This window comes from Metarhizium robertsii (genome assembly GCF_000187425.2).
Source record: "Metarhizium robertsii ARSEF 23 chromosome Unknown MAA_Scf_3, whole genome shotgun sequence".
NCBI classification, from domain to species: Eukaryota; Fungi; Ascomycota; class Sordariomycetes; order Hypocreales; family Clavicipitaceae; genus Metarhizium; species Metarhizium robertsii.
The window spans coordinates 4,967,391-4,993,673 of NW_011942171.1; the positions used below are offsets into that span (position 1 = coordinate 4,967,391).

The 26,283-nt window shown below is 52.3% G+C and overlaps 6 protein-coding genes across 6 annotated transcripts; 2 read left to right on the top strand and 4 right to left on the bottom strand.

Annotated features, from left to right (window-relative positions):
• Nucleotides 1-4,907: 4,907 nt before the first annotated feature.
• MAA_08486 (zinc finger domain-containing protein) lies at nucleotides 4,908-6,857 on the top strand (the record flags this gene model as incomplete). The annotated part of the gene is made up of 1 exon (XM_007826484.1): nucleotides 4,908-6,857. One exon carries the CDS (start codon nucleotides 4,908-4,910, stop codon nucleotides 6,855-6,857), a length of 1,950 nt encoding a protein of 649 aa, XP_007824675.1.
• Nucleotides 6,858-8,286: 1,429 nt separating this feature from the next.
• MAA_08487 (uncharacterized protein) lies at nucleotides 8,287-8,808 on the bottom strand (the record flags this gene model as incomplete). Its single annotated transcript, XM_007826485.1, has 1 exon — nucleotides 8,287-8,808. One exon carries the CDS (start codon nucleotides 8,806-8,808, stop codon nucleotides 8,287-8,289), a length of 522 nt encoding a protein of 173 aa, XP_007824676.1.
• Nucleotides 8,809-10,307: 1,499 nt separating this feature from the next.
• MAA_08488 (uncharacterized protein) lies at nucleotides 10,308-10,754 on the bottom strand (the record flags this gene model as incomplete). Its single annotated transcript, XM_007826486.1, has 1 exon — nucleotides 10,308-10,754. One exon carries the CDS (start codon nucleotides 10,752-10,754, stop codon nucleotides 10,308-10,310), a length of 447 nt encoding a protein of 148 aa, XP_007824677.1.
• Nucleotides 10,755-12,084: 1,330 nt separating this feature from the next.
• Nucleotides 12,085-14,031, top strand: MAA_08489 (transcription factor; the record flags this gene model as incomplete). Its single annotated transcript, XM_007826487.1, has 1 exon — nucleotides 12,085-14,031. One exon carries the CDS (start codon nucleotides 12,085-12,087, stop codon nucleotides 14,029-14,031), a length of 1,947 nt encoding a protein of 648 aa, XP_007824678.1.
• Nucleotides 14,032-15,159: 1,128 nt separating this feature from the next.
• Nucleotides 15,160-18,341, bottom strand: MAA_11019 (sterol esterase carbohydrate esterase family CE10; the record flags this gene model as incomplete). The annotated part of the gene is made up of 3 exons (XM_011412964.1): nucleotides 15,160-17,545; nucleotides 17,600-17,961; nucleotides 18,015-18,341. 3 exons carry the CDS (start codon nucleotides 18,339-18,341, stop codon nucleotides 15,160-15,162), a joined length of 3,075 nt encoding a protein of 1,024 aa, XP_011411266.1.
• Nucleotides 18,342-20,167: 1,826 nt separating this feature from the next.
• On the bottom strand, nucleotides 20,168-22,597 carry MAA_08490 (C6 zinc finger domain protein; the record flags this gene model as incomplete). The annotated part of the gene is made up of 2 exons (XM_007826488.1): nucleotides 20,168-22,031; nucleotides 22,542-22,597. The coding sequence occupies 2 exons, from the start codon at nucleotides 22,595-22,597 to the stop codon at nucleotides 20,168-20,170; spliced, it is 1,920 nt and encodes a 639-aa protein (XP_007824679.1).
• Between the last annotated feature and the right edge of the window lie 3,686 nt (nucleotides 22,598-26,283).

The following is a 26,283-nucleotide window of genomic DNA, read 5'->3' on the forward strand; positions in this document are numbered from 1 at the left end:
CGGGAAAAATACTACGTAACTAGCATCTTTTGCTGAGAACTGTCAGCAAAAGTTTGATCTTTCGACTTGTCAAGGACCAAAAGCCTTTAGTCCCACGATGTGGAATCTGGTGTCATGGTATGGCCAGCCGGAGAATATTCAGATATGTATTCAGGTGGGAAGACATTGGTTTTGTTTTCGAGAAGGCCAGGTCGCGTAGGCGAGACATGTGGCATGTATTGTCTGGAGTCTGTCTGCATTAACGTACGAATATGTATCAGCTGCTCCGGATTCTGCTCCCCGAGACTCAAAACAGACAACTCTGCAGATACATCTTTGGTGTTTGCGGCCGTGATTGGCGCTGTTGAGGGTGCCTTCGGCCAGTCGGGATGTGGTGATTGTGGGGTGATCAAGATGCTGCCGCTCGGGGCCACGCGCCTTCTTTCAATTCCACTTGGAAGCCGGAGAAAAACATGGAGCTAGCTTCCTGGGCCTTTTCGCGATGGTGGATCGGGTTCGCTGCAACATGCTCCGCGAGGTGTACGGAGTAGGGGACAAGACAGAAGCGAAAAATGCGACTGTAGTGCCCCAGTCATCGTGGAGAAGAAGCGTGCGGTTCTAAAACCTCGACGTCGAACATGGTTCAGCCCTCCAGTGTAACAACTGATGCTGGTCGACTGGCGAACCAGGGCATCCATTCAAGAAAGCTCCAGGCGGCCGCCAGAGGCAAACGATATGTTGTGGGGAGATGGAGATGGCTGAATACCACATGCGGCTGGCCACACGTCTGGACTTGAACCATGCAAAGCATAATTATCTGCATCTGTATGGAGTACGGAGTACCGATACGTCAGCCAGTGTTGCCCAGTGCGTTAGTGTCATCGTCTTTCAGCCCGCTTTGCGCGTGGGAAAAGAATTCAAAGAGTTCTACTCTGTAGGGCGTCGGAAATGTCTCAAGCTTAATACCTTCCGAGTCATGACTGTGACTGCGCAGCAACAAGCCTGCCAGCGCCACGAGGCTTCTGTCCTGATTCCAAACGACACCCTCATGCTGCAAAGGAACGCTGTGCTCAAAGTGTCAACGGTGGCAAAGCACGGACGAAAGTTTGCTGCGCTGCCGTCGCAAATCGAATGGGCCGTTCCGTCCAGCATGCTTCGTAATGAAGTTGGAGAGAAAACGGACGGATTGTCAGTCAATCCATGATGGCTTTCAGCCAATGTCAAAAGCCGTGGACCCCAAAGGAAAAGTTGCCGCTATCCCTCTAGTCGGATTTTGCTGTCACCATGTGTTTGCTGGTGGCCGCAGAGAACAGCCTTTCCATGTCAATACGAGGCTGGGCGACGGTTCACTGTCAGCCATGCCCATCAAGCCGCGAAGCTGAAGCCTGTCAATGTAAACGTCACAAGATCAGTCTTCCATAGTCGTCAGCGTCTCCATTGCGAAGATGTTGCGGAGGTTTGTCGGTTTGTCGGTTTGTCAGTGAAGGCAGGCGCGGCTGCCTCTGCAATTGCCGAGACTCCATCCAAGTGTCCCAAGGAGGAAAGAGCCCCTCTATTGATGATGCCTAGGCGAGAAGGCAAGCGACCACGGGGCAACTGTTGGCATCATCATCTTTCATTTTGCACTGGTCACTCTTTTCATTTGTCATTTTTCAGTCACCAGCCATCCACGATATCGCTTTTCTCCTGTCCGAATGTCAGATGCTAGCACTGTCGGTGCCACGTTCTGTCCCGCCATCGTCCCATTCTACCGGGGTAGCAATTGAACCAACGCGCGACGTCATCGTTGGGAAATGACCTCGTGCTGAGCTAACTCTAGCAACTTGGTGCAACATTGCATGGCCAACTTCCGCAACCCGTCGGGTTTTCCATGTCCTGCAGAAGCTTAGAGGCCTATTTACTTTGCCCTCGGCCCGCGCTATCAGCCCGTGACCATGGCCCATGGACTGTTCTCCTCGGACCACCAATATCAAGCGTTGGCCCGAAACCCTTTGATGTACGGGCAAGCCGGGCTTGGCGTGGCGCACAACAGCGTGGTGGCACAAAACTTCAAGCTAACGGCCGATAGGAGTTACATGCAATTGGCGATGTAAACACCATTTTGGCTTACATGGCACGAACCGTAAAATGTACTCGGCTGCGTACAGCAATCGCCAGACGCTTGTGCGAAATAAACAAGAGACTGGTGGAATATCACCTCTCGGCTCTAATCAGAAGCCTCTGAGACTCATGATGCCAATCAAGCACCGCAAGGCTGGCCCAACCGAGACGCCAACTCGCTCTCGTATCATGGGAACATCTCTCGGCATACGCTACGCGAGAGTTTTCCTGTGCGGCCGCAAGGAAATATGTGTATTATTTTCGACGAAATACAGTACTAAATCTCACAGTCAGACCACGTCCTCGACGCTATTGATTGCATCTCCATCATAGTCCATGGCAGGTGGATGATGGGCGCGAATTGCGAATGACCGTGCCCGCGCCGCCCACGCCCCGGCCTCTCCGCTTCGTCAACACTCAAGCCTCGGGAGCTCAGACAATCTCTCACGCCGCTCATATTTTTCAAAATTGCAAAACTCACTTTGAGCTTGGCCCCTTCGGCTTCACATAGGATTGAATTGGTTTGCTTGGCTCTCGCCCCAACACACGTGCTGCGAGGCGTCGCCTGTCATGAGCTGGACGGCAGCCAGCATAGCTCAGCCCCGATAGCCAGCCCTAGAGTCGCATTCATCTACCGTATACTCAGCTTCTATTACAATACAAGTTCCATTTTCTGCCAGTTGCAACCCTCTTCTCGGTGCTGACCCGTGGCGCTGGTCACACTGGCGGGACATTTCTAGGCGTTTGGATGCGCAACTAGCTGTCCTTGGCCAAGCTACAGGATGGGACTAGCATGCAAGGCGAGTTGGGGGATCTCATGTGCCAGACGCGGCCAGGTTGGCAGGGTTGGCCCCAAGCGCCCTTCCGGCGGCACCCACTGGTTCTCGCTGTCGCTGCCCCTGGTGGCTGGGTTTTCGTGGCGATGCTTCCCGAGCACCCATCTCTGAGAAGATGCAAGCCGACTGGGGTGGCGGTTCGCGCTGTTCCCGTCCGGGACTACTGCGGGCTGCTGGCGCTCATGCTGCTCATTCTTGTGGTAGAGTTGCTGTTGCTGGTAAGCTGGGTATCCAACCAGTCGATCCCCACTCATGCTCGTCAGGCACCAGAAGGAAAGTTGGAGGCCAAGGCATGGGCTATGGGTTGTGTGTTCCAGGGGCATGGGCCATCCCAGACTGGGGGATCCATGACGCTTTTGAACTTGCCAACCAAGGTTTCGCATGGACCCGACTCAGAGAAAGTCCCATGCCGCTCCAGATGCCAAAATTGCCCGCCTTTTTGCCCTTTTGCGAGGACGAAGTAGGTACCGAGTATCACGGCGTCTGTAGGCACAAAATGGGGTATTCGGTACTCGGCCTCCGGTACTCGGCGCTACCACGTCCGTCGACATGATTTGTACAATATTTGTACAGACGACATTGCGGGAGGACCGGGGATCCATGATCCATGCTCACCATCGCGGATGGGCCGCAACCAAACCGTGATAACCGCTCCACTTGTCCAGGCACAGTTCGGACTCAGCACGGCCAAAGACTCCTCAATTGAGAGGTCTGCTCAGTGCCTTTTGTCCCTATTTGGAGCTTCTCATCAGCCCATCTTGTCTGGCTAGCAAGTGCCATTGTGCGCCAGCACTTCCAGACTTCCCTCATCAATCTCTTTGTTGGCTTGCTGGCCCCCACACACCCCTGCGGCCTGTTGTTTCCATGGCCTGTCTGCTGTCCCACACCAACCCCCGTTTGTTGCTGATGGTTGTGACCTGGCCTGGTGTGCTGGTGTTGGGGGTGCCTGGGTCCATGGTCCTCTTGGTCCTGCAGCAAAGCAGCGCACACCAAACGCTGGGGCCCTTTCCTCCATCCTTGGGCAATTTCCCCCATTGCACGTCTGTTAGTCCTCGTGGCCCTTCTAAAAAATCCTAGTCCCAGGTCTGCGTCATGTCTGTTGCTCTCGCTGGAAGCGATGAGAAGTGTTGCTGCTGGTGCTGCTGGTGCTTGTCCCTGCCGGTGACCATTGGATGGAATACGCAGTCCATGTACGGAGTACGGAGTATTCCGTGCGTATGTACCCCGTATGTGCAAGAAAACGACTCGTTTTTCAGGGCGACGCTTTCGCTGGAAACAACCAGACGTATTGTAAGAAAGCTACTTAAGTACTTTACACAAGGCTGGGAAGGAGGCCATGGACTACGGAGTACTCTTCATATTCACCCAGGGCCGACGTCAACTCGGTCCGTATTCTGTTGCGCCCTCCCGCCCTAGTTGTAATTGCGCAGATAGCATACAAGACTCCAGCAACTCATTATCTGCATCTGTGTTTCTTTTGCTAGTTCATCTGGCTCTGGTCATCCTCTCTGGCGACCTGGTCCAGGGATTGTTCAGTCAGATTTATCAATGCGCAGCAGCCGCAGGACAAGTCAACTAGTGCTACCCCCTTTTGCACCCCCCCTACTAATAATAATACATGCTAATTCGCGCGGGGACTCCCCTTCAGGAACTTGTCAGAGTACTTGATAGCAGGGTATCTGGCACGGAGGTGTTGCTCGACAAGAATCCCGGGTCTTTTTTTATACTACTGTACCTCCGTACCCATACAGCTTGGACAGGATCGTCCGTTTGTACTGAGCAAGCCTCCGGCTTGGGTTTGTTTTAATCTATCCCCTCCTCCTCGCCGTTGAGCTCTGCTCTTCTACTCTGACCAGACACACCACTGCGACCAACGACAAATTGCGCCGTCTGATTCCATTCGAGACTATCCTTCAACGCTCGTCGTTGTCGTAGAGGTGCTCCGTCACCTTCACCCATCATCGTCCATTACCCTCGATGTGAGACTACACCATGGACCAGAGTCAGAATCACCAGCTCCAGCAGCCGCTGTCGCTACAGTCCACGGCCTCGTCGCCGTCGGCCGATGCTTCACCGCAGGACGTGCTTGCTGAGGCTCGCAAGAACCTCCAGGTCTTGATCGATTCTGGTTTCTCCAAGGACATGCTCCATCAATGGGTTGACGATAGCCTGTCGCTACAGCACTCTGGTTTACAAACTGCAACACTCGCTACAACTCTATCGTTACCAACGACTACGACAACATCACCAACGTCACTCGCTCCTCAGCGTGATCCCCCCCCGCCTCCTCCTCCTCAATGTCCTCCGCCACCACCTCCGTCTACCGTTCCCTCCAGCCGAGCACCAGCGCCCCCTATGAGACCGTCCTCGACGCCGTCGAGCATTGCCTCTGGCGACATCAAAACGGAATCCTTGGCCGACGACATGTCGCGAAACTGGTCTTCAGCTCCTACTCTCGGTTCGAATTCTAACACCATGATGACCAACATGGACCGGTCGGCCGGCTCTCAATTGGCCAACATTGAACCTCACCTCTTCTTCGCCGCCCCTTCTCCAGCATTTTCTCACAGGCCCAGGATCTCCATTTCCTCCGTCAGCTCCGGCTCCTCAGGACATGCATCCATTTGGTCAACAAACTCGGCTCACTCAGCATTGTCATGGCAATCCGGTGCATCTGCGCGATCTGGTTTTCCGCATGTCGGCGTGGGGATGATGCATGGCAGCTCTGTTTCGTCTCTCAACGGCGGAGGTGCAAGCAGCAGCAGCAGCAGCAACAATACCGCCAACAAGCAAAACATTTACTGGTGTACATCTTGTGAGACCAGTTTTAAGCGAAAGTATGACTGGAAGAGACACGAAGACGAATTCCACGAACGCTGGAGAAAATACCCCTGCCCGGAACCAGGCTGCAACAGAAGCTTCTGGGGATCCAACTCGTTCAACCAACATCATAAGCAGTGCCATGGATGCAAGACTTGCCCTCACGCTGAAAAAGTAGTCAAGTTTCTTCGCAAACGAAAGTACTGGGCATGTGGCTTTTGTTCTGCCTTGCATCCTGCACGGGAACGACACGTCGAACACGTTGCCCGCCACTTCGAATCCGGACTCTCCAAGGGTGACTGGATGCACTCACGGGTCATCTATGGTCTTATGCATCAGCCGCTAATCCGGGAAGCATGGGATACCATTGTTGAGGGGAAACGATCCGACTATGGTGGTAGGCGGGCACAATTCAGCTGGCATCCAAGCAAGACGGGCCGAGCCCAGGGCTTTTTGGAGAAGGAGAGTCCCGGACAGCTTCAGGATCTCCTAGAGTTCTTTTCCGGCGACGAAAGCGAGGCCAACTGGGTCGTTGGCATCGCCTATGAATTGGCGGATATTGTCATGGGCGCGCCTCCTACACCCACTCCTCCGCCACCGCAGTTTGCCAGCGGCGCTGCCTCAATGGGACCTCCTCAGCATCCTCCTCCCTTCGTTCCTCTTCCCTCACAGGCCCATCAACAGACAGCCTTGCTCACGCCGACGAGCCCCAATAACCAGAGTCCCTTTGCTGCACCATTCCAGCAAGGCCCTGTTTTCCTGCCCTCGCAGCCGTTTGGGGCGGCGGCCAGCCGACCTTCTCCCGACCCCTCCAACCAATCTTCGATGACTGCATCGCAGTCTCCTCTAGGGCCTGGCGGCTCACCAATGGAGGGACATGCTCGTGATATGCGGCAGTCGACTTCAAACTCGGGCCAATCTATTGGGGATTCCATGATGGATTACGAATACTCCACAGGGGGAAGTTCATATGATAGCTGGCCACCCAGTTTCGCGAGCCCCGTAGCGGGCAGCCCGGCATCGCAACAGCATGCCGGCCCTGCCCCCCATGATTGGAATGTAATGCAATACTTCAGTAATGACACGCAAACGGCGTCTGCGGGAAGCAACAGCAACTGCTGATGAGGCAAAAATAACGCGAGGCGGATCAACCTCAGCAATTGACGGTCTTGACGCCGCGCCGACTCTCCATGTCTTGACCACATGGTTCATAACAAGCATTCTTTTTGTTCATATTTTGATTTGACTGCTGCCTCAAATTACAGCTACGGCACGCCGATTACGGCTCTACCAGCAACGTCTCTGTTTTACGTATGTCGAGCCAACCAAGTGCCTATTTCATATACTACAGCTGCGCTTGCGTTCCATTCCGATTTGGGGGGGACTTAATGATAATACCCTTGCGATTTTGCAGTGTGGCGCGAAGTGGTGACCAGGCGCATTTCCGTCAAGCCAGCTGCCGCAACCAGGCTTCCTTTACTGTTTATATGTGGAAACCCGGTTGAACCCACAAGAGAAAGAGGGACTTTCTTTTCTTTTCTTTTCTTTTTGCTTTCTTTCTTCTTCTTCCTTTTTCATTTTTCATTTGGCAGAACAGTATGCAATAATTGCGTCCCTCGTTTCGCTCTTCTGCTCAACTTGTTATGGACGTTTGTTCTCGTCCGTCTTTTTCTTTGTTCTGATTGTTTTCGGATCCGTGGTCTACGGCGTTGGGGTATAACTTTGAGGGCCCCTAGGAAGCGTTGGGAAGGGCTGGAAGGGCTGGCTCGGATGAGATGAAAGTGTGATTTGGGATGGAGAGGTGTGTTTTGGCAGTTTGTTCACAAGTGAGCATGCAAGACACCTGACTGTACCAAAAACTTGTACATGGGCGGCAGTATGGGTGGTAATAAAAACTCCGTGTAGGATATGAGTAGGGAATATGAATGTTTCAGAAGACGTGCGCTGTTGTATGTATGATGGTGATTGCTTGGCACGAATGATGATGGATTGGAAGGGATTTCGTTGTTTGAAGTCAAAAAAGGCAACAAGCCAGGGCTGCAGGGCTCGATAGCGCGGCACGTGGGAGTTGACGTGCAGACTGCACCTTGTTGTTGAGAGTTGAGACACGGAACTGGAACCGGAACCCCACACACGGTTGAGTCGAGGTTTCGGATCGACTTGAGACAATGGCGAACTGATCCACAACCAACGCAACGAACACTTGGACCATGCTGGCGAGCGTGACTATTCCAGACTTGCACAGGGCTCACAGGCATAGTATGCTGTTGGTAACTTGTGTATATTGACACCATGTCTATCTGAAGACATGTGGTCTCACATACAAGTCCCGTCTGGGCCGAACCTACAAGGCAACTACTGACTTGTACAATACTACGTACGGGCCGTCAAGACGAGGAATAACTACGGGCTTAATTTGAGGAGCAGGGCGTGACGATGAGCTTTGCTTCTTATTATGAGAGCAGAGATCGGTCTAAGCTATCCATACAAATCTTTCCCCGAACACGACGGGTAGATGCTCTACACAGCATCCCATGACCCAAGACGAGAGTTAGCCTCGGCCGCTGTCCTTCTTCTTCTTCTTCTTCTTCTTTCCCCTCTTCTTCTTCTTGTCGGATTTGCCCGCCTGCTCCGGGTCCTGGCTCTCTTCTTCCAGCAAGCCCTGCGCCCACTCCGACCACTTGACGTCGGTCAACTGCTCACTCTCGGCGACCGCAGCCCACCGCGAGTGGTGAATGTACTCGTACACTTCGCCCGGCGCAAAGGGGCCCTGGGCCAACGCCTGCTCCTGCGCCAGCTCGCCCTGGCGCTGGCCATACTGGTGCGCGAGCTGATCCCCCCGTCTGCGCAGCTCGTTGCTGTACCGCTGCCGAAACCCCCGCGGCATCATCTGGAACACGACGCCGTGCCTAACACTGTCCATCCGCCTGAGACTCCGATGTTGGGCCGCCAGGCTGTCCAAAATAACATCATGGCCCGCGGGCCCTCCGCTCGCCCCCGCGTGCTGCGGCCGACCATGAGGCGAAGAGCCGTGCCGGGACGAGCTCGTCGCGTGTGTATGCGCATCCGGCATCGTCAAAGTATGGCCTGAAGCGTCGGGTGACTATATATCTCCCTCCGGTACCGGGTTCCTTGGGCCGTTTGAATCCGCCCAAGCTCGTGTGCTCAGAATATCTTTGACAAAAGAGCTTAAAAAAAAAAAAGAAGAGTCCACGCGGGACTCTTTATACCCCTTTTTTGTCGTACGGTGGTATTATTCGTGAAGAAGCGATTTACACGATCCTCGACATCTTTCCCAAAAGGAAAGAAACATCGTGACTAACATGCATGTAGCCGGCGAGCGTGAACAGCGACTAACACGGACCATCGTGGCCAAGGTGATACAACGAAGCGGTGACACTGCCTTGGCACAATGACGTTCTTGAGAGTCAAGCGCCGCTTCTGCAGCAGACTGTGCGGCGTGAAGACACACACGCACGCGCGCACAAATTTTAAATAAAAAGGGCCCAAATTCCCGGCTGGGCATTCGCGCAGTGAACCTGAAGAGCTGTTGACTTGGCGTGACGACCGGCGACGATTCACCACCCCGTGCGTGCGAAAAAGGGGGGACGAGCTGGATATTCCCCCCTATTCACGTACCCCATGTCTTACTCATCTGGGCTTTATGTGTTCCCCCGCGTGCGAATTGCACCCGTTGCTGTGCAGCTGCGTTGCATGCCGGCACTGGTGCTGTCTGGTCGTTTCCTCCCCCTCTTTCTGCTGGTGGTGTGCTTGTCTCTGCTGCCTGTAGGCAGGAGCGTGCCCGTGTCTGCGTCCTGCTTTCCGCCGGTGCGCTTTTCTGATTGCTCTTTACGGGGAGGGACTGCCGCTCCGGTTGTTCAGATGGTGTGGCAGGCGGGCTTTGCGGGATTGGAGACGCTCGTGGTTGGTGGTTGGGAGTTGGTGGTTGGGAGTTGGGCCGTCACGTCGATTTGCTACTTGCCCTTTTGGGGATTTTGCATACCGTTCCTTTTTTTTTTGCTGTTGGTGGTGTGGGAGTCGGGGCGTCGAGGGTGCCGTTTTTATTTACACTTGGTTCTTTTGCATGTGGGAGAGGATGTGTGGCGGGTTTGAAGTGTATTGGTTTCTGGATAAATGACACATACATCCCCCGTTATCAACGGCGTCTCTTTGAGGTGTATTCTAAATTGAAGATGTGCATATCCTCCTTTCAACCAAAATTTTTGCCGTGGATTCCACATGAAACGCATGTGTATCTTCTTATGCACTGCTACGTAGCCCGAATAAAGGGCACACATGTCCTCTTGTAGATTGCGTCTCTTTGCCGTAGATTCCGAATCAAACACACAAATAGCCCTCCTGTAAACGGCAAGTCTCTGCCCAGACCACAAATCGCGAGGGAGCATATTGAGAAAAGGTCGCACAATGCCCTGGCATGCCCATCTCCATTGCCCGTATCGGCTCCTCCCCTATCGCTGTCCTTCTCGCGCCATGCTCCTCGCTATACGAGTCCTCGTCATCGGGTTCCCCGTCATGCTCACATTTGGGCCGCTCATTGTGTGGCTCTAGTTCTCAAGTACCCCCTGCTTCTTCAGCGGCTTGCTCAGGGCCTTGCTCAGGGGCTTGTTCAGCGGCTTGTCCAGCGGCTTGTCCAGCGGCTTGCTCAGGGGCCCGTTGAGCGGCTTGTTGAGCGGTGCGTGCTTGCCGGAAAGCTTCGAGTTCGGCCCGGTCCCGTGATTCCTGCTCGTTTTGTTCCTCGAAGCAGCGGTACAGGTTGTTGTACGTTCTGGCGCGTTTGTTGCAGGTGTCCACAACTCTCTTTTGCAATGCTTGAGGATATAGAAAGAAACTCGGCTTTAACCTTTGTTTATTCAGCTTTTCATACTTTTCCCACATGTCGTTCAAGACATATTTTTGCTCGGCATTAAACTTCTTACGAGGCCCCCTCCCGGAGGAATTTGACCTCCCAGCACTACTTGCGTATTCGGACGCGGGGGGTCTGTTGACAGTTTCAGGCATTTTTGGCGTATTGAAGGTTCGATACGTCGATATTGGGGGGTTTGCTGTGCTTGGCAATGGGTCATGATATGCGCTATCAGGGGCGGCGTGACCGTCTTCATATATACTGAAATTGACATCGTGTTAACAGCAATATCTGTGACGTCTTTCCAGTTGACTCTTGAGTTTTGAGCCCGGGGTAGCTGTGTCGTCTTTGTGAAAAAAGGGCGAGACTGCGTCTTCTTTGTATCTGGTAGTTGTGCACTCGGCTGAAGTAGACGAACTGGCGCCCATGTTGACCAAATGCGTCCTTTATTCATGAAGACTGCGGTGCAGCACATTGTGCTTTGATACTGTGAGCAGTTGGACAGCATATAAAGGCAGCCATGAAGCTGCCAGCGACGGCAGGCTTCGCTTTTCTCTCATCCAAGAACTCTCCATGGTCATGAATCTGACCCCAAACATACGCTTGATTGTTCGAGCTGAAAGACGGTGGTAGGCCGAGTGCTTTCCGGAAGAACGTCCACAGACGCAAACGAATGTTATGAAGTCAATTAATCGCTGCCCACCTCTCTGCTGCCATGCACGCGGTGAGGGATTCCATTGTCCAACACGTCAACAGTTTCGATGGAAGAATAGAGCTTCAACACATGCTCCGTCGGATGTAGCCATGTTGATTTAATTAGCCGTCGATCCTGGATTCATCCAAGCAACCACAGCTCTGAATAGGCGTCACAAGCAATGTAAATGACGGTAAAGAAAGGCCTTGTGAACCCGAAGCAAGCATTGATTGTTCTGATGATTCAATGTTGAGCAATGAAGCATCCCAGGTTCCGAACAGTGAATAGTGGGGTATTTTCACCAGTTCTCTGCCCATTGATTGGCTCCTGCTTCGCTGGCCACGAGCCTTTGGCCCGATGGTACCTCACTATCATGCATCATGCTATAATAGATGATGGCGTATTAAGCGTATACTTGACTACTTTGTTGGCTCAATGTACCTTCCTTACACTGGTTGCCATGCATTGGAAAGGAAATTGACAGAATAATCACTACAGGCTGCCATTCATTTCCAAGTTCAACTCAGCCCAATTGAGGAGAGCTTCAACGAGTAGAGTATAACTTCATGGTTTAGATATGCGATGCAAGCAAGTATTCAGAGAGAGCTTGGGTGAATTTGCGCGGATGCTGGATGAAAGGCGGCAATAGCCAGTGAGCTCTTTCCGTGTTTCGATTGACTCTACGAACCTAGAACAAGACAACAAGACTCTCCGCTTCAAAGGCTTCCCAAGCCACCGACGCTGCATAGCAGCACCCCCAGCAGCATCCCGGAAGCATCCACGCAGCAGCCATGGATGAGGAGGACAGGTTCTCGGCCAGCTCTCCCGAGTCGGAGCGTCCCAACGAGCCGGACGAAGTCATGGAGGATGCCGAGGACGGGGACGACGCCGCAGAACAGGACGACGACAATAATGATGACGACGATGAGAATAACGACGACGAAAACGAGAACCACGATGGCGGCGACGACGAAGGGGACGACGCCGCCGCTACCCAAAACGCGACTGCGACTACGAATGCGACTGCTGATGGCGGCGCCAATGCCAACAGCAATGCCAATGCCAACGCCCATGGCGATCCCGATGGCCACGGAGATGGGCAATCGGCTGTCAAATCCAGCAAATCTGCTACGCCGACGCCTTCCGCCGCCCGCTTACGCCTTCGTCCATCTCTGCGACCTGAAGCAATCACGGCGCGACTCTACGACATCGTCCCGACAATGGCCGCGCCCCAGTCGACGAGCATCAATGCCATGGCCATCACCCCGGACCTGCGCTACTGGATAACAGGAGGCTCGGACGGCTACATTCGAAAATATGACGGGCCCGGCACCATCAACGGCAAGCTGGCCTTGACCGTCGCCCAGAAGCACCCCTTCGTAGACAGCGTCACCAAGGCCGGCATCCTAATGTCGTACTGGGAAAACGAGGAGCCAGCTGCCCCAGGACGAGGAGATCAAGACCACAATCTGTCGCCCGTCTACTCATTGGCCGTTCATTCGCGAGCTCTCTGGCTCCTCTCCGGCCTCGAATCGGGCGGCATCAACCTACAGAGTGTCCGTCACGACGAGGGCAAAAAGATTGCGTGCTTGCAAAAGCACACCAACGCTGTCAGCTCGCTGATGCTGGCGCCCGACGAAAAGAGCGTGCTGAGCGGCGGTTGGGACAAGAACATCTTTGACTGGGACTTGAACACTGGCCAGACCATCCGCAGCTTCGACGGATCAGGCGGCCAGATCTCCTCCATCGAGCTGCGCCCTGCGAGCGGTGACCCCGTCCCCGTGGAAGCAGACGAGCCCATTCCATCAACTACCATATCGACGAATAATGGCGCTCCGCTTGTCAACGGTATCCTCAAGGACGAATCTGGTGCGCGTGATGCCGGAGCCGCCGACAAATTTGGCGCCGCCGGTCGAGACGCCGCCGTCTCGCCTGGTAACGAGAGTCTATTTGGCGGAAGTGACGCGGGGAGTTTATTCGGAGAGACGGCGGGCGAGCAGCCCTTCGGCAACGACGATGATACCTTTGGTGCCAGCATGGACATGATGCCCGGCCACGAGGGGGGTATGGACCACTCTGCCGACTTTGCCATGACTGACTTGAGCACCACCACCAAGGAACCAGAAACTAAGACGGAGGAGAGCGCGCCGACTACACAATCACAGACACAGACGCAGAATCAACAACCTCTGTCACAAGACGCCATGATGCAGGTAGATGGTGACAAGCCGTCGGCCGTGGCCCCTGTCGAAGCGGCGGCCGCCCAACAACCCAGTGAATCACAGCCTCCCAAAACGGAAGACGAGTCAAGAGAAATGGCGCAACTAGCCCATGATAAAGAGTTTCTGAAAAGGTCACCATCACCCGTCCCATCAGCTGCCCAGCCAGTCTCCCAGCAGCAGCAGCAGCAGCAGCAGTTTGACCAGTCACAAGTATCGCCAACAACCTTTCTCTCGTCCACGATTGACGGCACAATTCGCATTTGGGACCGCCGAGCGCCCAACGCTGTGGCCAGAATCGGTATGAGGCAGGGTGTTCCGCCTTGGTGCATGAGCGCGTGCTGGAGCCCCGACGGCAACATGATTTACGCAGGGAGGAGAAACGGCACAGTAGAAGAGTTTGACGTGAGAAAGGCAAAGAGAGGCTGGGAGCCTGAGAGGGCACTCAAGTTTCCGACTGGAAGCGGTGCAGTCAGCGCTGTGCGATCCATGCCTAACGGGCGCCATCTTGTTTGGTAAGTGTGTTTTCCGGAGCTATCATTGTCCCGCTCGTTTTTTTTTCCCAATGGACACTCCAGAGTCACTAGCTAAACCCCCCGGGTCTCGCCAGCGCATCGCATGACATCCTCCGGCTGTACGACCTCCAGGACACCCGGGCCTTTAAACACTCGACTGTCCCGTTCCTCATCATCCCCGGGCCCCCGCGTGCCGGCGTCATTTCCAGCTTATACATTGACCCGACAAGCAGGTTTATGCTGAGTGCGGCAGGGACACGAGGCTGGGACGGCACAAGCACAGAAGTTCTAATCGGGTATGAGATTAATGTGGTTAATGATTAGTCTTGGTACAGTGCCGCGTTTGGCAGCACCTGCCGCGCCACCCCACCCCAAGATGCCTATAGTAATGTTAAAAATCGAACACTAGTCTCCTTGTAATTAGAGAGACGGCTAATTCAATTTTATTTTTACATTCCTTTGGCTGGATCCGTGCTCGGCATCCATCCGTAACTCATGATCCAACTGTCTGCGACCCCGTAGCGAGGCCAGCCAATGCAACCATTCATCTCAGCCAGTAGCCTAGAGTTCGCTCGTCAGCTATCATTTGTACAGGTGCTTTTGTGTAGACTCAAAAAAAAGGGAAAGTGTAGCGCGCTCAAGTTTTCAGGCGGCACAACCGAGGAAATTCTCCTCCCTCCTGCAGTCTAATGAATTAAAAATAGCTACATAAACGCATTCACGCCGCTAATCTGACGGCTTTTTCTCGTTTTCATTAGCAGCGGTACACGTGGGCAGATCAAGGCCGATATTACCTAAAACGGTAATTTTTTCGGCCGAGTCACCGCCGGACCGAATGACCGAACGGCCGGGACTAGCGGTTCTTCCGCCCTATAGAGTACTCCGCATACACGATTGTTAAAAGAAAATGGAACAATATACCATTCATCATGGCTTTTTTTTTCGTCATATGCTGTAATTTTTACTATGATGCTGGTGCGATTACGATTTACGTTCCGGCCTACGACTGGATTTACGAAAACACTGTGGACTTTAAATGCTAGGAAAGGTGACCACTTGAAGCGTACTTGAATCAATTTTTTCAAAACATCAAAACATTCCAGTTTAAGCAGCCCAGTGCAGTTGTTCTGCATCATTTGTCCTCTATCTCTTCGCCATCTGAAAACTCTATGAGCCATTCCTCCCCCTCTTCTTCTGTAGCTGGTTTCAGCGGCGTGACATCCCACGCCAGCTGCTGCGAGATGGGGACTGTTTCCGAATCTTCGAATGACAGCAGCTCAATATCGGAAGCCAAGGACTCTGTTGTGTCTACTGGCCTTTCTGGCGGCAGGCTTGGAAGATTGGGGGTCCAAAATCTTAGTCTTACTTGGGGGCTTGGTGCGTCTTGGCTCAGGCTGCTTTCGGGAGCTTTGCTCTCTGGGGCCTGGCTCTCTGGGGCCTGGATCTTTGGAGGGCTTTTGACATTGCGAGCCCCAGAGCTTTCAGGTTGGGCCCCCTTCTCCGAGCCACTGGAATAACTTCCTTTTTGGCGCTCCTTTCTTGGCATTTTATGCCGTGCATTTCGTAGTATTGGTTTAAATTGATCTGGATGGTCAACTTGAACCACGTTGTCTGTGTCTGGGTCGGGACATAGGGGCAATGACCGCCCTTGGTTCTCCCCAATCTGTCGTATAACCTTGGACCAAGTCCGACGAGGATGCTTCAGAAGAACTTGTTGATGGCCAAAGATGTACATGCCGACTCTTGCACGGCTTAATCCGACAATGGCACGGTTCTCTTGCGACAAGAAACCAGCCTTTCCGTTGGGTCCGCGGACTAGAGAGAGCAAGATGATGTCATTCTCCTCGCCTTGAAAACCATCTACAGTTCGTACCGACCACTCTATTTCCAATGATGCGAGTTTTTGATTGGCAGCCAGTTGCTTGTTGAGAGCGTCAACCTGGCCTCTGTAGTACGTGAGCATGGTGATGCGCTCTGGTGGGATATTTCGCAGCGTAACCAGATATTGAACAAATAGCACAATCATCTGAGCCTCTCTAAAGTTCTGCAATGAGGTGCCATTACAAAAGCCAGGTTCTTCTGGCCAGTCATGTTGGAACCACCATAGTGGCTTACTGACACCAGAGACTTTCAGTGGCAGTTTCGATATGGTGGGCGTGTGGTCGACTAATTTTGGATAAAATAGTTGCACAATTTCTCGCAGGCATGGTATCATGCGGCGTTGTTGAAGCAGGGTCTTGTGTGGGATTCCAAGTTTAATGAGTCGTTCGAACATGGAGATATTAAGGCGGTAGGGGTCACTAGCTAGCTCTATCATGTCGACGTGTGGCTGTAGTTGCTGGTGATCGCCGAGGAGAATAAGATGCTCTATAGAGGGCAAGAGACCTGCAATTGTGTCGCCTTCGCGGACTTCTGCTGCTTCTTCCATGAGTAAGATTTGAGGTCTAAGGCTAGAAATGAGGTGTCGGTATTTCATCAACCCTGTGACAGTACATCCAACCACATCGATTTCGTCCGCCTGAATATAGGCGAGATCGTTGGTAACCTTGGTGCTCTGAATTGACGCTCGCGCCCCATTATAGGACTGAATAAGATCTGCCATTGAGGGGTGTTTTTTAGCATGAAGCCTTTCTCTTAAGTAATTGTAGACGACTTGTCGATCCTCGGGTCTGATGTTGTATAGATTGCGTGTCGTGTCCAGTAGATGAAGGGCGCGATCTTGGGAGACAGAGCTGACCGACCGATCTGATGATGTTGGTAAAGGTATAAAAAAAACTCTCGATCCTTGCCAACGAGCCTGCTGTTTGGCCTTGTCATCCCGGCTTGTGCCGCTGTCTTCAAGTTTAGGTTGAGGCTTGCCAAGCCAATCCGCCAAGTCACCTTTACCATCTTCATTCGACTCCCAATCGTCATTAGTGATTGAATAGTATTGATCCTCCGAGATCAGATTATAGTCAAAAAGTTCTTTGGCGTTTTCTATGTCATCGCTTGGTATAACAGCCGCGCGGAATGCAGCCATAGCCCGCCCAGCAAACGACAATAGCTTTCCTACTGGCTGTGCTCGGTAGCTGACAGGCACGTGCGTCCTCCGTAACTTGTGTATCGTGAGCTTTGCAATAGCCTCATTATTACTGCGCCCACCGAGACGAACAACTTTCCCAGCCCCCGGGGTCTCCACGTATATCTGGAGTAGCTGATCCAAGGCGTGGTTCGTTTGAGCAGACACAATAACCGGTATTTTAGGTCCAGGGTTAATACGCGCCTCGCGGCACTGCCGCTGCGTTTCGACTAAGCTCTGCAGGATGACATTGGATGTAAAAGTTTTGCCGGTTCCTGGAGGTCCTTGGATAATAGAAACCTCCCGTGTTGTGGCCTCCGTGAAGGCATCGTGCTGCGACTTGTCAAGACTTCTCGCTGTTTTTGGAACGGCTGGGTTGCCGTTTGGGGTTTCTTTGAGGTAGGGAGCATTCGGAACAGAATGAGGACGTGGTAAGAATACGTACTGGTCCAAGAGACAACTGGGAAGGTGTCAAACAACGCGACAATGCGCAGAAATTCTGATGAGAGATTACCTGGTCCTAGCCATGTCTTGCAATCGCACCATTGTGTGCCTAAGAGACTCAAAATATGCATTCGTTGGCTCGAGCATTGCTAGATTAAGCATCGGATCTAACACGACGTAATCTTGTTTCCCCCAACAGATATCAATGCTTGGTGGGACATCACGCAATCCCTCGTTTTCTAGAACAGTGGCAACATAGCATGTAGTCTCGAAGCAGTCGCTAGACAGCACAAGCAAGGTCCCCGGGCAGAATAGCTCAAGGTCGTCAGGAGAGACGTCGTCGTCGTCATCCTCATCTCGGACTGGAGCATTCGGTATGATGAGTCGTTGGCCAGCTGTACTTGCTCCAAGGGCAAAGCCGGCAACACGAACCTAATCAAAATCTTATTAGTTACTTTCATGGTTCATGGGGGATCGTGACTTACTCCAGGGTAAACGTTGACTCTCTCCAACTTATTCGCTGCACTGTCCTCTTGCTCGTTCGGGCTTGATTGGTACTTGCGAGCCCTCCGCAGTGTTTGTATGGCCCGTCTTAAGGTCTCGGTGGCTTCATATCGGTATAGACGATACTGAGTCTCAAGAAACTGGTCTCGCAACTGGGGTCGGGCTTCAAAGTCGTTCAATGGGAGCCTAGGAGGCTCATTGCTCATAAATTCTTCTGCATCGGGGACCTCGGGCATCTGCCGCCAGTCGCGTGGAGGCTGAATAGCTGCATTTGTGCGGGAAAAGAAGTCGGAAACAGAGGATTCCATGGCAGAATATGATGGGAAGGAAATGACTGCAATGAAAAAGAAGAAGGGGACAAGGGAAAATGGACGTGGGCGCGTCCGGGTTAAAAGCCCATAATGCTTGCCTTGCCAGCTGCCAGCTCGCCGTTTGCCTTGCCGGCCGCCGGCAGCTGATGGCAAACGGGTCCATGAAGACAAACGGTGCCCAAGACGGAACTATTAAACGAGCTTCTAGGTGTAGAGAGCTTGTCTAGTGTTTAATTAATTTCTCATACATTATCTTATGGCGTGGTGTGCCATCATCAGTCTTGATTCAACAGAGCATCCAGCCATATCGACGGGCAGCGTCACATCTTCATCCCTTGGGAGACAAGAAAGGTGGAAGAAGTACATAAAGACATATATCAGAGATCAAAACCCGTGCTCTCTTGTCATGGTTCCAGTAAGTGACCCTCTCATATACGATGTCGGCGACAAGTCCACATGAAGTTCTCATCTCGTCTCCGAATATCTCAAGATAGGAGCCGAAGGAACGCAGTGATACAGGTCAGCGATTCCGTTTAAAATAGAATTCATAGTCTATGCCACTTACAGCCAGGGTATCACCTCGATGGTTGAAGAAGCTTCTAGCAACTTGGGGCTGAAAACTATCCTGGGATTCGAGTAAATAACTGCTAAATAATGCCTTCTTATTCTTTCAACTTTTAATAAATAGTCGTTTTTCTTACTTTATAAAAACGTCCTGCACTTTCGAAATAAATACACAGAAACCTGGCGGCACATCCCTTGGTCAAAAATAAAAATAATGTAATTGCGCTGAGACGGTCTACTTTTCTAGTCTCTTACTGTCCTTGGCCTAGTACAGCCAAATACTGTTTTAGATTTTACGCTTGCACGATACTTGTATCATACGTGTAATTTCATTTGACTACAGAGTCAAACAACCAAAAATTAAAATAAGAGAGAGAAAAGTCCAGCATTACGCCAACCGAAAATCGGCAGGTGAAACGTGGGCCAAAAATAGAAATGCTGCGTAATCTGGGAATCGAACCCAGGGCTCCCCGACGTTGCTCGGATGGCAACGGAGAATTTTACCACTAAACCAATTACGCTTCATGCTAGATGGTACTGTAATAATAATTATAAAGCCTCTGTAACTCGTCCTCCCCATTCATTTGCGCTCTACTGTCGCTGACGGGTAATACGGAAAATACATCGAAGATCTTCACAACACGTTGCGCCCTTGCAGGACGTCCATAATCATATACACAGATGACAGTAAATCCTACAACCGGCTTTTACAATCGGTTGTTTTCGTGTTTGCGCGTATATCTAGCACCCCATTGTTCTGGTCACGCTCTCAGGACAACAAAGCACCAGCTCAAATGACGACTTCTTTCCTGTATACTCGGAACTTATTTTGTAAGAGTTGACAGATCAATGTTTCATAGAGAGATAAAGAGAACCCCCAGTACGTGATTGGATGTGATCATGTCGAACCAAACTCCTGCCACGGCTCACAGGCGTTATCAACCACCTTCATACCACGCATCATCTTAAACATTCATATTCGTATACACGCAAGACACGTGGCCACATTGCAAGCCATACAATCATGTCAACTCCCTCCCGGTTCCCTTGCAAATAGAGCTTCCAGATCCACCATGCGCCCAATCCAGACCACACAACCACATATCCCAGGCTAAAATCTACTCTATTCATGATGCTTTAATCTGGAAAAAGAAAAATAAAATAGCAATCGCTCGCTTCCGGCCGTTGTGTTGCATCTAGTAAAACCATGGTATCATCAATCTGGCACGCTCAAGAGATAGTTCATAAGGGCCACTCTGCTAACACACGCCCGACAGGATGGACGCCGAGCCCGACACCGGTTGCCGATGCCAGTCCAGCTTCCCGTCGGGCAAGACGGTAAACTCGGCAATCTCCTCTACGAGCTCCCACGCCCCAGTCTCGGCGTTCTTCTGCGCAGATCGATATATGATGTTGGTGCCGAAATCTTCAAACACCAGCTCTCGTCGCCGCAGCCGCAGCCACTGCTCGTGTTCCGTCCCTTCCATGGCGGTTTGCTCTTCGACTTCTTCGTTGCGTATCGCTATTGCACGGAATACTCGACTGTCACGGAGGGCATTCCGGATCGGGTACTGGCCCAGGATACGGATGGCGTCTTCGCGAACCGCACGGTCTCGACAGCTGAATGACGAAATAAAGAGCGGCCATGTCCACCCCGAGTCCATTGCAAATCCGCAATTCGGTCGGGCCATGAGCAGGGTTTCTGCGAGACGGTTGATTTCGCGGTACTGGGGCGTGAGGCCCTTGGCCGTGACGAGGCCGGAGAATCGGGGCACGGTGGTATATATGTACAGGATGAGATATTCAATTCGCAGGTTGATTGCTTGAAGGTACGTCTGGTGGTCGTTGGTGGCGTTGCGGCAGATGGCTCGGTATACTGGCTCGTGAGCTTCAGCCCACCGGGAGATCCAGTATCTTACTTCTGCGATGAATTTAGTGATCTGAGGGTTCTTCTTGACGCTGGAAAGCTTCATGTCTAGCTCCACCTCGCTGACTGCTCTCGTTAGACCGAGTTGTGAGGTCACCATGGTCAACATGGGGAGATGTGCAACCATGGCCTTCTGGACCAAACTCCAATATCCCTGGGCCTCGTCCAGATCCTTGAACACTTGTGGCAAATTATCCAGCGTAGTGATGTTCGATTGCCTCGGTCGAAAGTATGGAGAGTGTTTCGTAAAGGGCGCAATGCTGGCAAACCGTCGAGCGCCCTGGAGAGGCGAGGGACCGGGTGGCGTCCCTGGATTGCTGCTTTGGCTCTGCGGGCTCGGTAGCCCCGTCTGAGATGCCAGTGTACTTGATGACGGCGGACTTTGCCATGGGGTTCCTGGATGACTTGGTGGACTTGGGATCGAGTGCATAGTATCGGAACTCGCAGCCGGACTGCCTTGGTTCGTCGTGGCAATCCCCCAAACCCCTGGTGCTAATGCGCCAGGCACAGCTTTGGTTGGGGTCGGCGGGAAGAAGAATTTCTTGTATGAACCCATGAAAGATCTCGACTGGAGTTCGAGTGGTTTGTAGCAATCTAGAATTTCCTGCACCAGCGCTGGCGGTGCTGGCGCAATGCTAACCAGGCTTGGAGCGATGTCCGTACAAGCAGCCAGCTCGTTCAACATGCTGAAACCGTGCGTGACATGCTTTAGAGCTGCAGGCATGTTTCCTCGCTGCGCCTCGAAACAAATAAACAAAAGGGATGATAGAAGCGCTGTTCGCAAGCCCTCCCTAGTAGGTTTAGCTTTCGCTTGTAGTCGCAGTGCCTCGCAGTAGTAGATGACAGCGTTGAGATAATGCTTGTTCCCGTTTGTCAGTGCCGTAGATGGACTCCCAAGCTCGTATGCCTTCCGCAATGCGCCCACAGCCATCGCTCCGTATCGCAACGCCGTCTCTTCCAAGGATACCTGCGGCATAGTCGTTGTCCACAAGCGCGTTTGATTTAGTCCGCCACTCAGAAAGCCCACGGACAGTTTGGACCATTCGTCAAAATACGCCCTTTGCTCGCTATTGGCAAAGCGGATGGTGTTGACGGCGGGTTCCGTGAGCAACAGCGGCGCTTTCTTTGTGTGGATGAGCTTGACACCTTGATTCGCAGCAGGAGTAGCCTTTGGAGGCTGAGACTCGGCACCATCGCTGTAAGCGTCACAGTAGCCACGCCACTTGAGGCAGTTCAGACATGCAGGTCTGGTTTCGTCGCATTTTACGTGTCGTTTTCTAGAAGAAAGTAAGTCTGGGTGTTGGTCTTCTTCCTGGCACCGCAGATATTCAAGTGGGCAACGAGACGTAATGATGGGAAAATATTTGGTATTGTCTTTGACTCACTTGCCTACACATTGACAATAATTAGCAAGGAGGCCTTGTTCCCAGTTTGATGGCGACTAAATGTGATGGAAGGAAGAGAGTTATGTACTTACAAGTGGCACAGCCGGTCCGGGCTCGCGTTGAACTTCGTCTTGTATGCCGTGTTCTAGTTTCGAGCGCAAACCTATGGGTGCTGCCCCGACCTGATGGCGGTAAGGGTTTCGAAGGTGATGACAATCCAGAGGACCTGTGGTTCCCAGTGTGTCAGTCCATGCAAGTCTTGGTCGCCAATACTATTGAGCCGATCGCGACTCAGCAGACATATCAAACGGAGAAACTTACTCAGGAGACTTGCTCTGCTTGGCCGTATTGATGGGGAGAGAGAACTGGATCTCCATGACGCCTTGCGGGCCCTGAAGTCAGCTCTCTGGGCAATGTCTGGGTCGGTGATAGTGGTCTGTCGTTTCTGAGAGCAAGGCCTGGGGTCGTGCGGTCTGAGACGCCACAGCGTTGTATCGGGGAAGCACCTTGACAACCGAGTTTTCTTACTCTCTTCGGTGTATTTGGTTAGAAACCACCAAGCCTCTCTCTCCGGATAGTTTATAGTGTGGCTGCAGGCTATAGTCTGTAGTGAGGCATCGGACCCCTTCAACGGCGGTCGAATTTAACAAGGAAGAAGGTTAAAAAGAAAAACAACCAACAGCCACAGAGGACGGCAAGCGGTGGCTCGATTCAAGGCACCACCACCAAACTCTATGCATGACGGGACGGGCATATTATCTGTCATACTGACAGGTCGACGCGGCAGGCAAAGTCGAGAGCCTTGGGTTCATGGCCAATCATGGGGAAGGGGGCGGGGAGCGCGCATCCGGGGACGGGCCAAGGATTGTGGACATGATGGCATTGTTGAAAGCGACGGAGTCTTCGGAAGCTGCAGGACTCCCTGAAGGTTCCTTGGATTGAGGCCAATGACTCAATTCACTTCCCCAGCACCAGACGCCGCTGCTTAAGAGAAGAGTTGTGCCGGATTGAGAATGAGTGTCCAATGAACCCTTCGGGGAAAAGAACGAGGGGCAGCGGAGAAATAACAGGTAGCATTGGGTGTCAAGGCATCTTTTGGCAATGTACGAGTAGCATCGTCTCTTCTCGCCTATCTTGCTAAAAGAACTGTTGCCACGACAAGATATAACGACCCTGAGATCCACCAACCGCACGTTTGGGGCAACTCTAGCGGCGAAATTATCAAAACAGTTGAAAGGCTTCTGTTGGACAAGGAGTCCTGCGGCTCTGCGGCTGCGTCTCGGCCACGAACTCCGGTATGCCTTCTCCGCAAGAAGCCGGAGATGTGAAATCTGCGCGTGAACCATGGGAGGATCCAACTCAGCCCATGCCTCCTCGTGTGCATTCAAGGTACTACCCGTTGGCAACTACTCCGTAGGTGGACTAGCCACTTAGTGGCCATAAAGCCTTATTCTTGTTGTGTCGGATCATGACCTCATACCCTTCCTTGCCAGATGATAGTACTACTCTCATCTATTCATAGATGCAGGCCATCAGCGGCATGAGCTGAAAACAACAGCCGCTGACCACATGGCCCCGTAGCCATGCCAAGGGCAGTAGTGCCGCGGACCGCAGAAAGAATTTTGGGGGCTTAACACTATTTCCAATCACATGATGGCGTGTTGCAATATTGATTCTGACCAACACGTCTGATTGAGCTTAATGGCTCGCACGACGTAGTCCCGCGTGGCTGCCCCTTTTTCAGCGGTTGAGAACGGCTCTTGCATGCCACTTGTCAAGATGCAGCCAATAATTTGTGATTTTTTAGGGGTAGCCGTGGCAGACACAACCAGAGTTTGCGGCCATCTTGGAAGGACCACGCCGTATGCCAACCCAAGTTGTTGCGCAGACACGATCAACGCCGGTCAAGGAGAACCTATGGCTTCGCTTCTTGATGAACGATATCATTCGAGCTCTTCATATGTAAGACAAAAGTGCTTTAAACTGTTGATCCTGAAATCCATGGGCTGAATTGAATTATTCGGAGTCGTCGCGACGGTAGAGCTGCCACGGATTTCCGTACCGATGGGTGGTACATGTCTGATGCCAATTTAACTCGCGCTGGGGCTATCTCCAGTGTGGTTACACATCGCCTTGCTGCTCACAGTCCTATCCCAACAAGTAGACCAGTCATGTCCTGGCGGGTTCGAAAAAGACACATGTATTCTTTAGCACATGCACCGAGAAGAGGCAGGCTCAAATGTCTTGTGGCAAATTGATCGCCCATAGAGAGTGCCTGCACTATCGATGGCAGTCGGCGGTAAACGGGCGCTGCCATGGCCTGGGTTTTGACCGGCGCAGAAGAGCGAGGACCAAAGCCTTGGACTAAATTTGAATATTAGTGATATCCAGCGGAATTGAACTTCGCGGCCAGGACTTCTCAGCTCTTCCCGCTGTTCAACCAGCAACCAGGTCGGACGACGCAAGAAATGCTGCGCCACTCAACACTGCCATAGACGGGACGGCGAGAGCCCTTTGAATAGCTGCCGAGGGTTTCCGTGGGGTCAGTTAAGCACCCATAACGGCCCCAAAAATGCATGGATTGCACAAGGGCGTCGAGATACGCGGGCCCATTAGAATGGGAGGGGGGCCAGGAAACTGTCTGGTAGGAATGGGGAGAGCAAGAATATGCGCCACTTGTGGACCTCCTGGCGATCATCTTGATCCAGTTTTCCGGTCGTTACGGTCGGCCTGACATCAATTGCAGGTACTACGGAGAACCCTGCCACAGGAGTAGTAGTAGTAGTACTCCGTACACATGAGTATCATGCCCGTATTGCAATCCCAATTACACACCTTGATGCGTTCTCCAACATGCTCCTTCATAGCATGGCAGGTCGTTCACAGCTTGCTGAAATTACCTGCTGTCGATCATTAGCCCTGAAAGTGTATATCGGATGAAGCCATCGCTACGGCCTGGGAGATGTCGCGTCAAAAGTCGCAAAAGCTCAAGCCAACCTGTGTGGCTTTAATCAAGGATGATAGTGCGGAGTACGGAGCGAGTCAAGCTGGAAATATGTTGCAGGGTCCAAAATTCACACATGCGATAAGTGTTTCAATATGCTCTGTACGGAGTACGTATTGGGCAGCCTTTCTCCATGACCCCTATTTCATGGCACAAAGTACTCCGTAATATTGCCGGATGTTGACTCTGTCATCTCCAATATTGGACCTGCCCCATCAGGGAAGAATTATACGAGATGCTATTGTGTGGCGCTTTGGCGTTTGGAGATTCCCTTGACAGGAATCGATTGTTAGACTGATGCAAACCCAAGGAAAAACGACATCTGGGTTTGCAAATCTGCACTACTTCGTAGGTGGCTTCATCTTTTAGGCGATAACATGACCAGCGTGGTGCGAAAGATGAAACTGTTTGGAAAGATTCGATTTTGGCCATCAGAGTGAAGTGCAAAGACGGTCGGTTCCTGGGATGCTGGGAAACCTAAAGAAATTAATTGCCACTCCAGCTTCAAATCCAGGAACTACTACTACCACAGAGCTGCCTAGTACGGAGTAGTAAGTACTTGTACAGGCGCCCAAGCCCCTGGTTACTGGTGGACTCAAGTACTGGCCGACATTGGCCCAAAGCGGCCGAAGTGGCTTGTGGAGCTCGTGTTTGCGGATGTCGTCACCCTCCATCTCGATGTTGGATGGACTGGGTGCAAAAGCGAGGCATGGTATTGCTGGGGGTCGAACTGAATCTTATACTGGCCGCCCGCACTCGATAAGGCTCATAGCCATTGGGGAAGCGGTCAAGTATCAGCCAGGCGATTAACAAAGTTTGCATTGCTCTCAGGTTCCAATGCGTGTTTCTTACCTGGGACCCCGTAGATCTCCTGGTAGATCTGATTCATGGCCTGACCACCTCAGACACCCGCAGGCCACTCTCAAACACGCGAGCACCCACTCTGGATGCCAGACGTTGCCGGGGGGAGAGGAGGGACCAACTGCAGGCCTCGACATGCCACATCGTGGTACATATTTGAGGCGCAGCGACGACATGTTGGAATTCGTGGGCAGGACC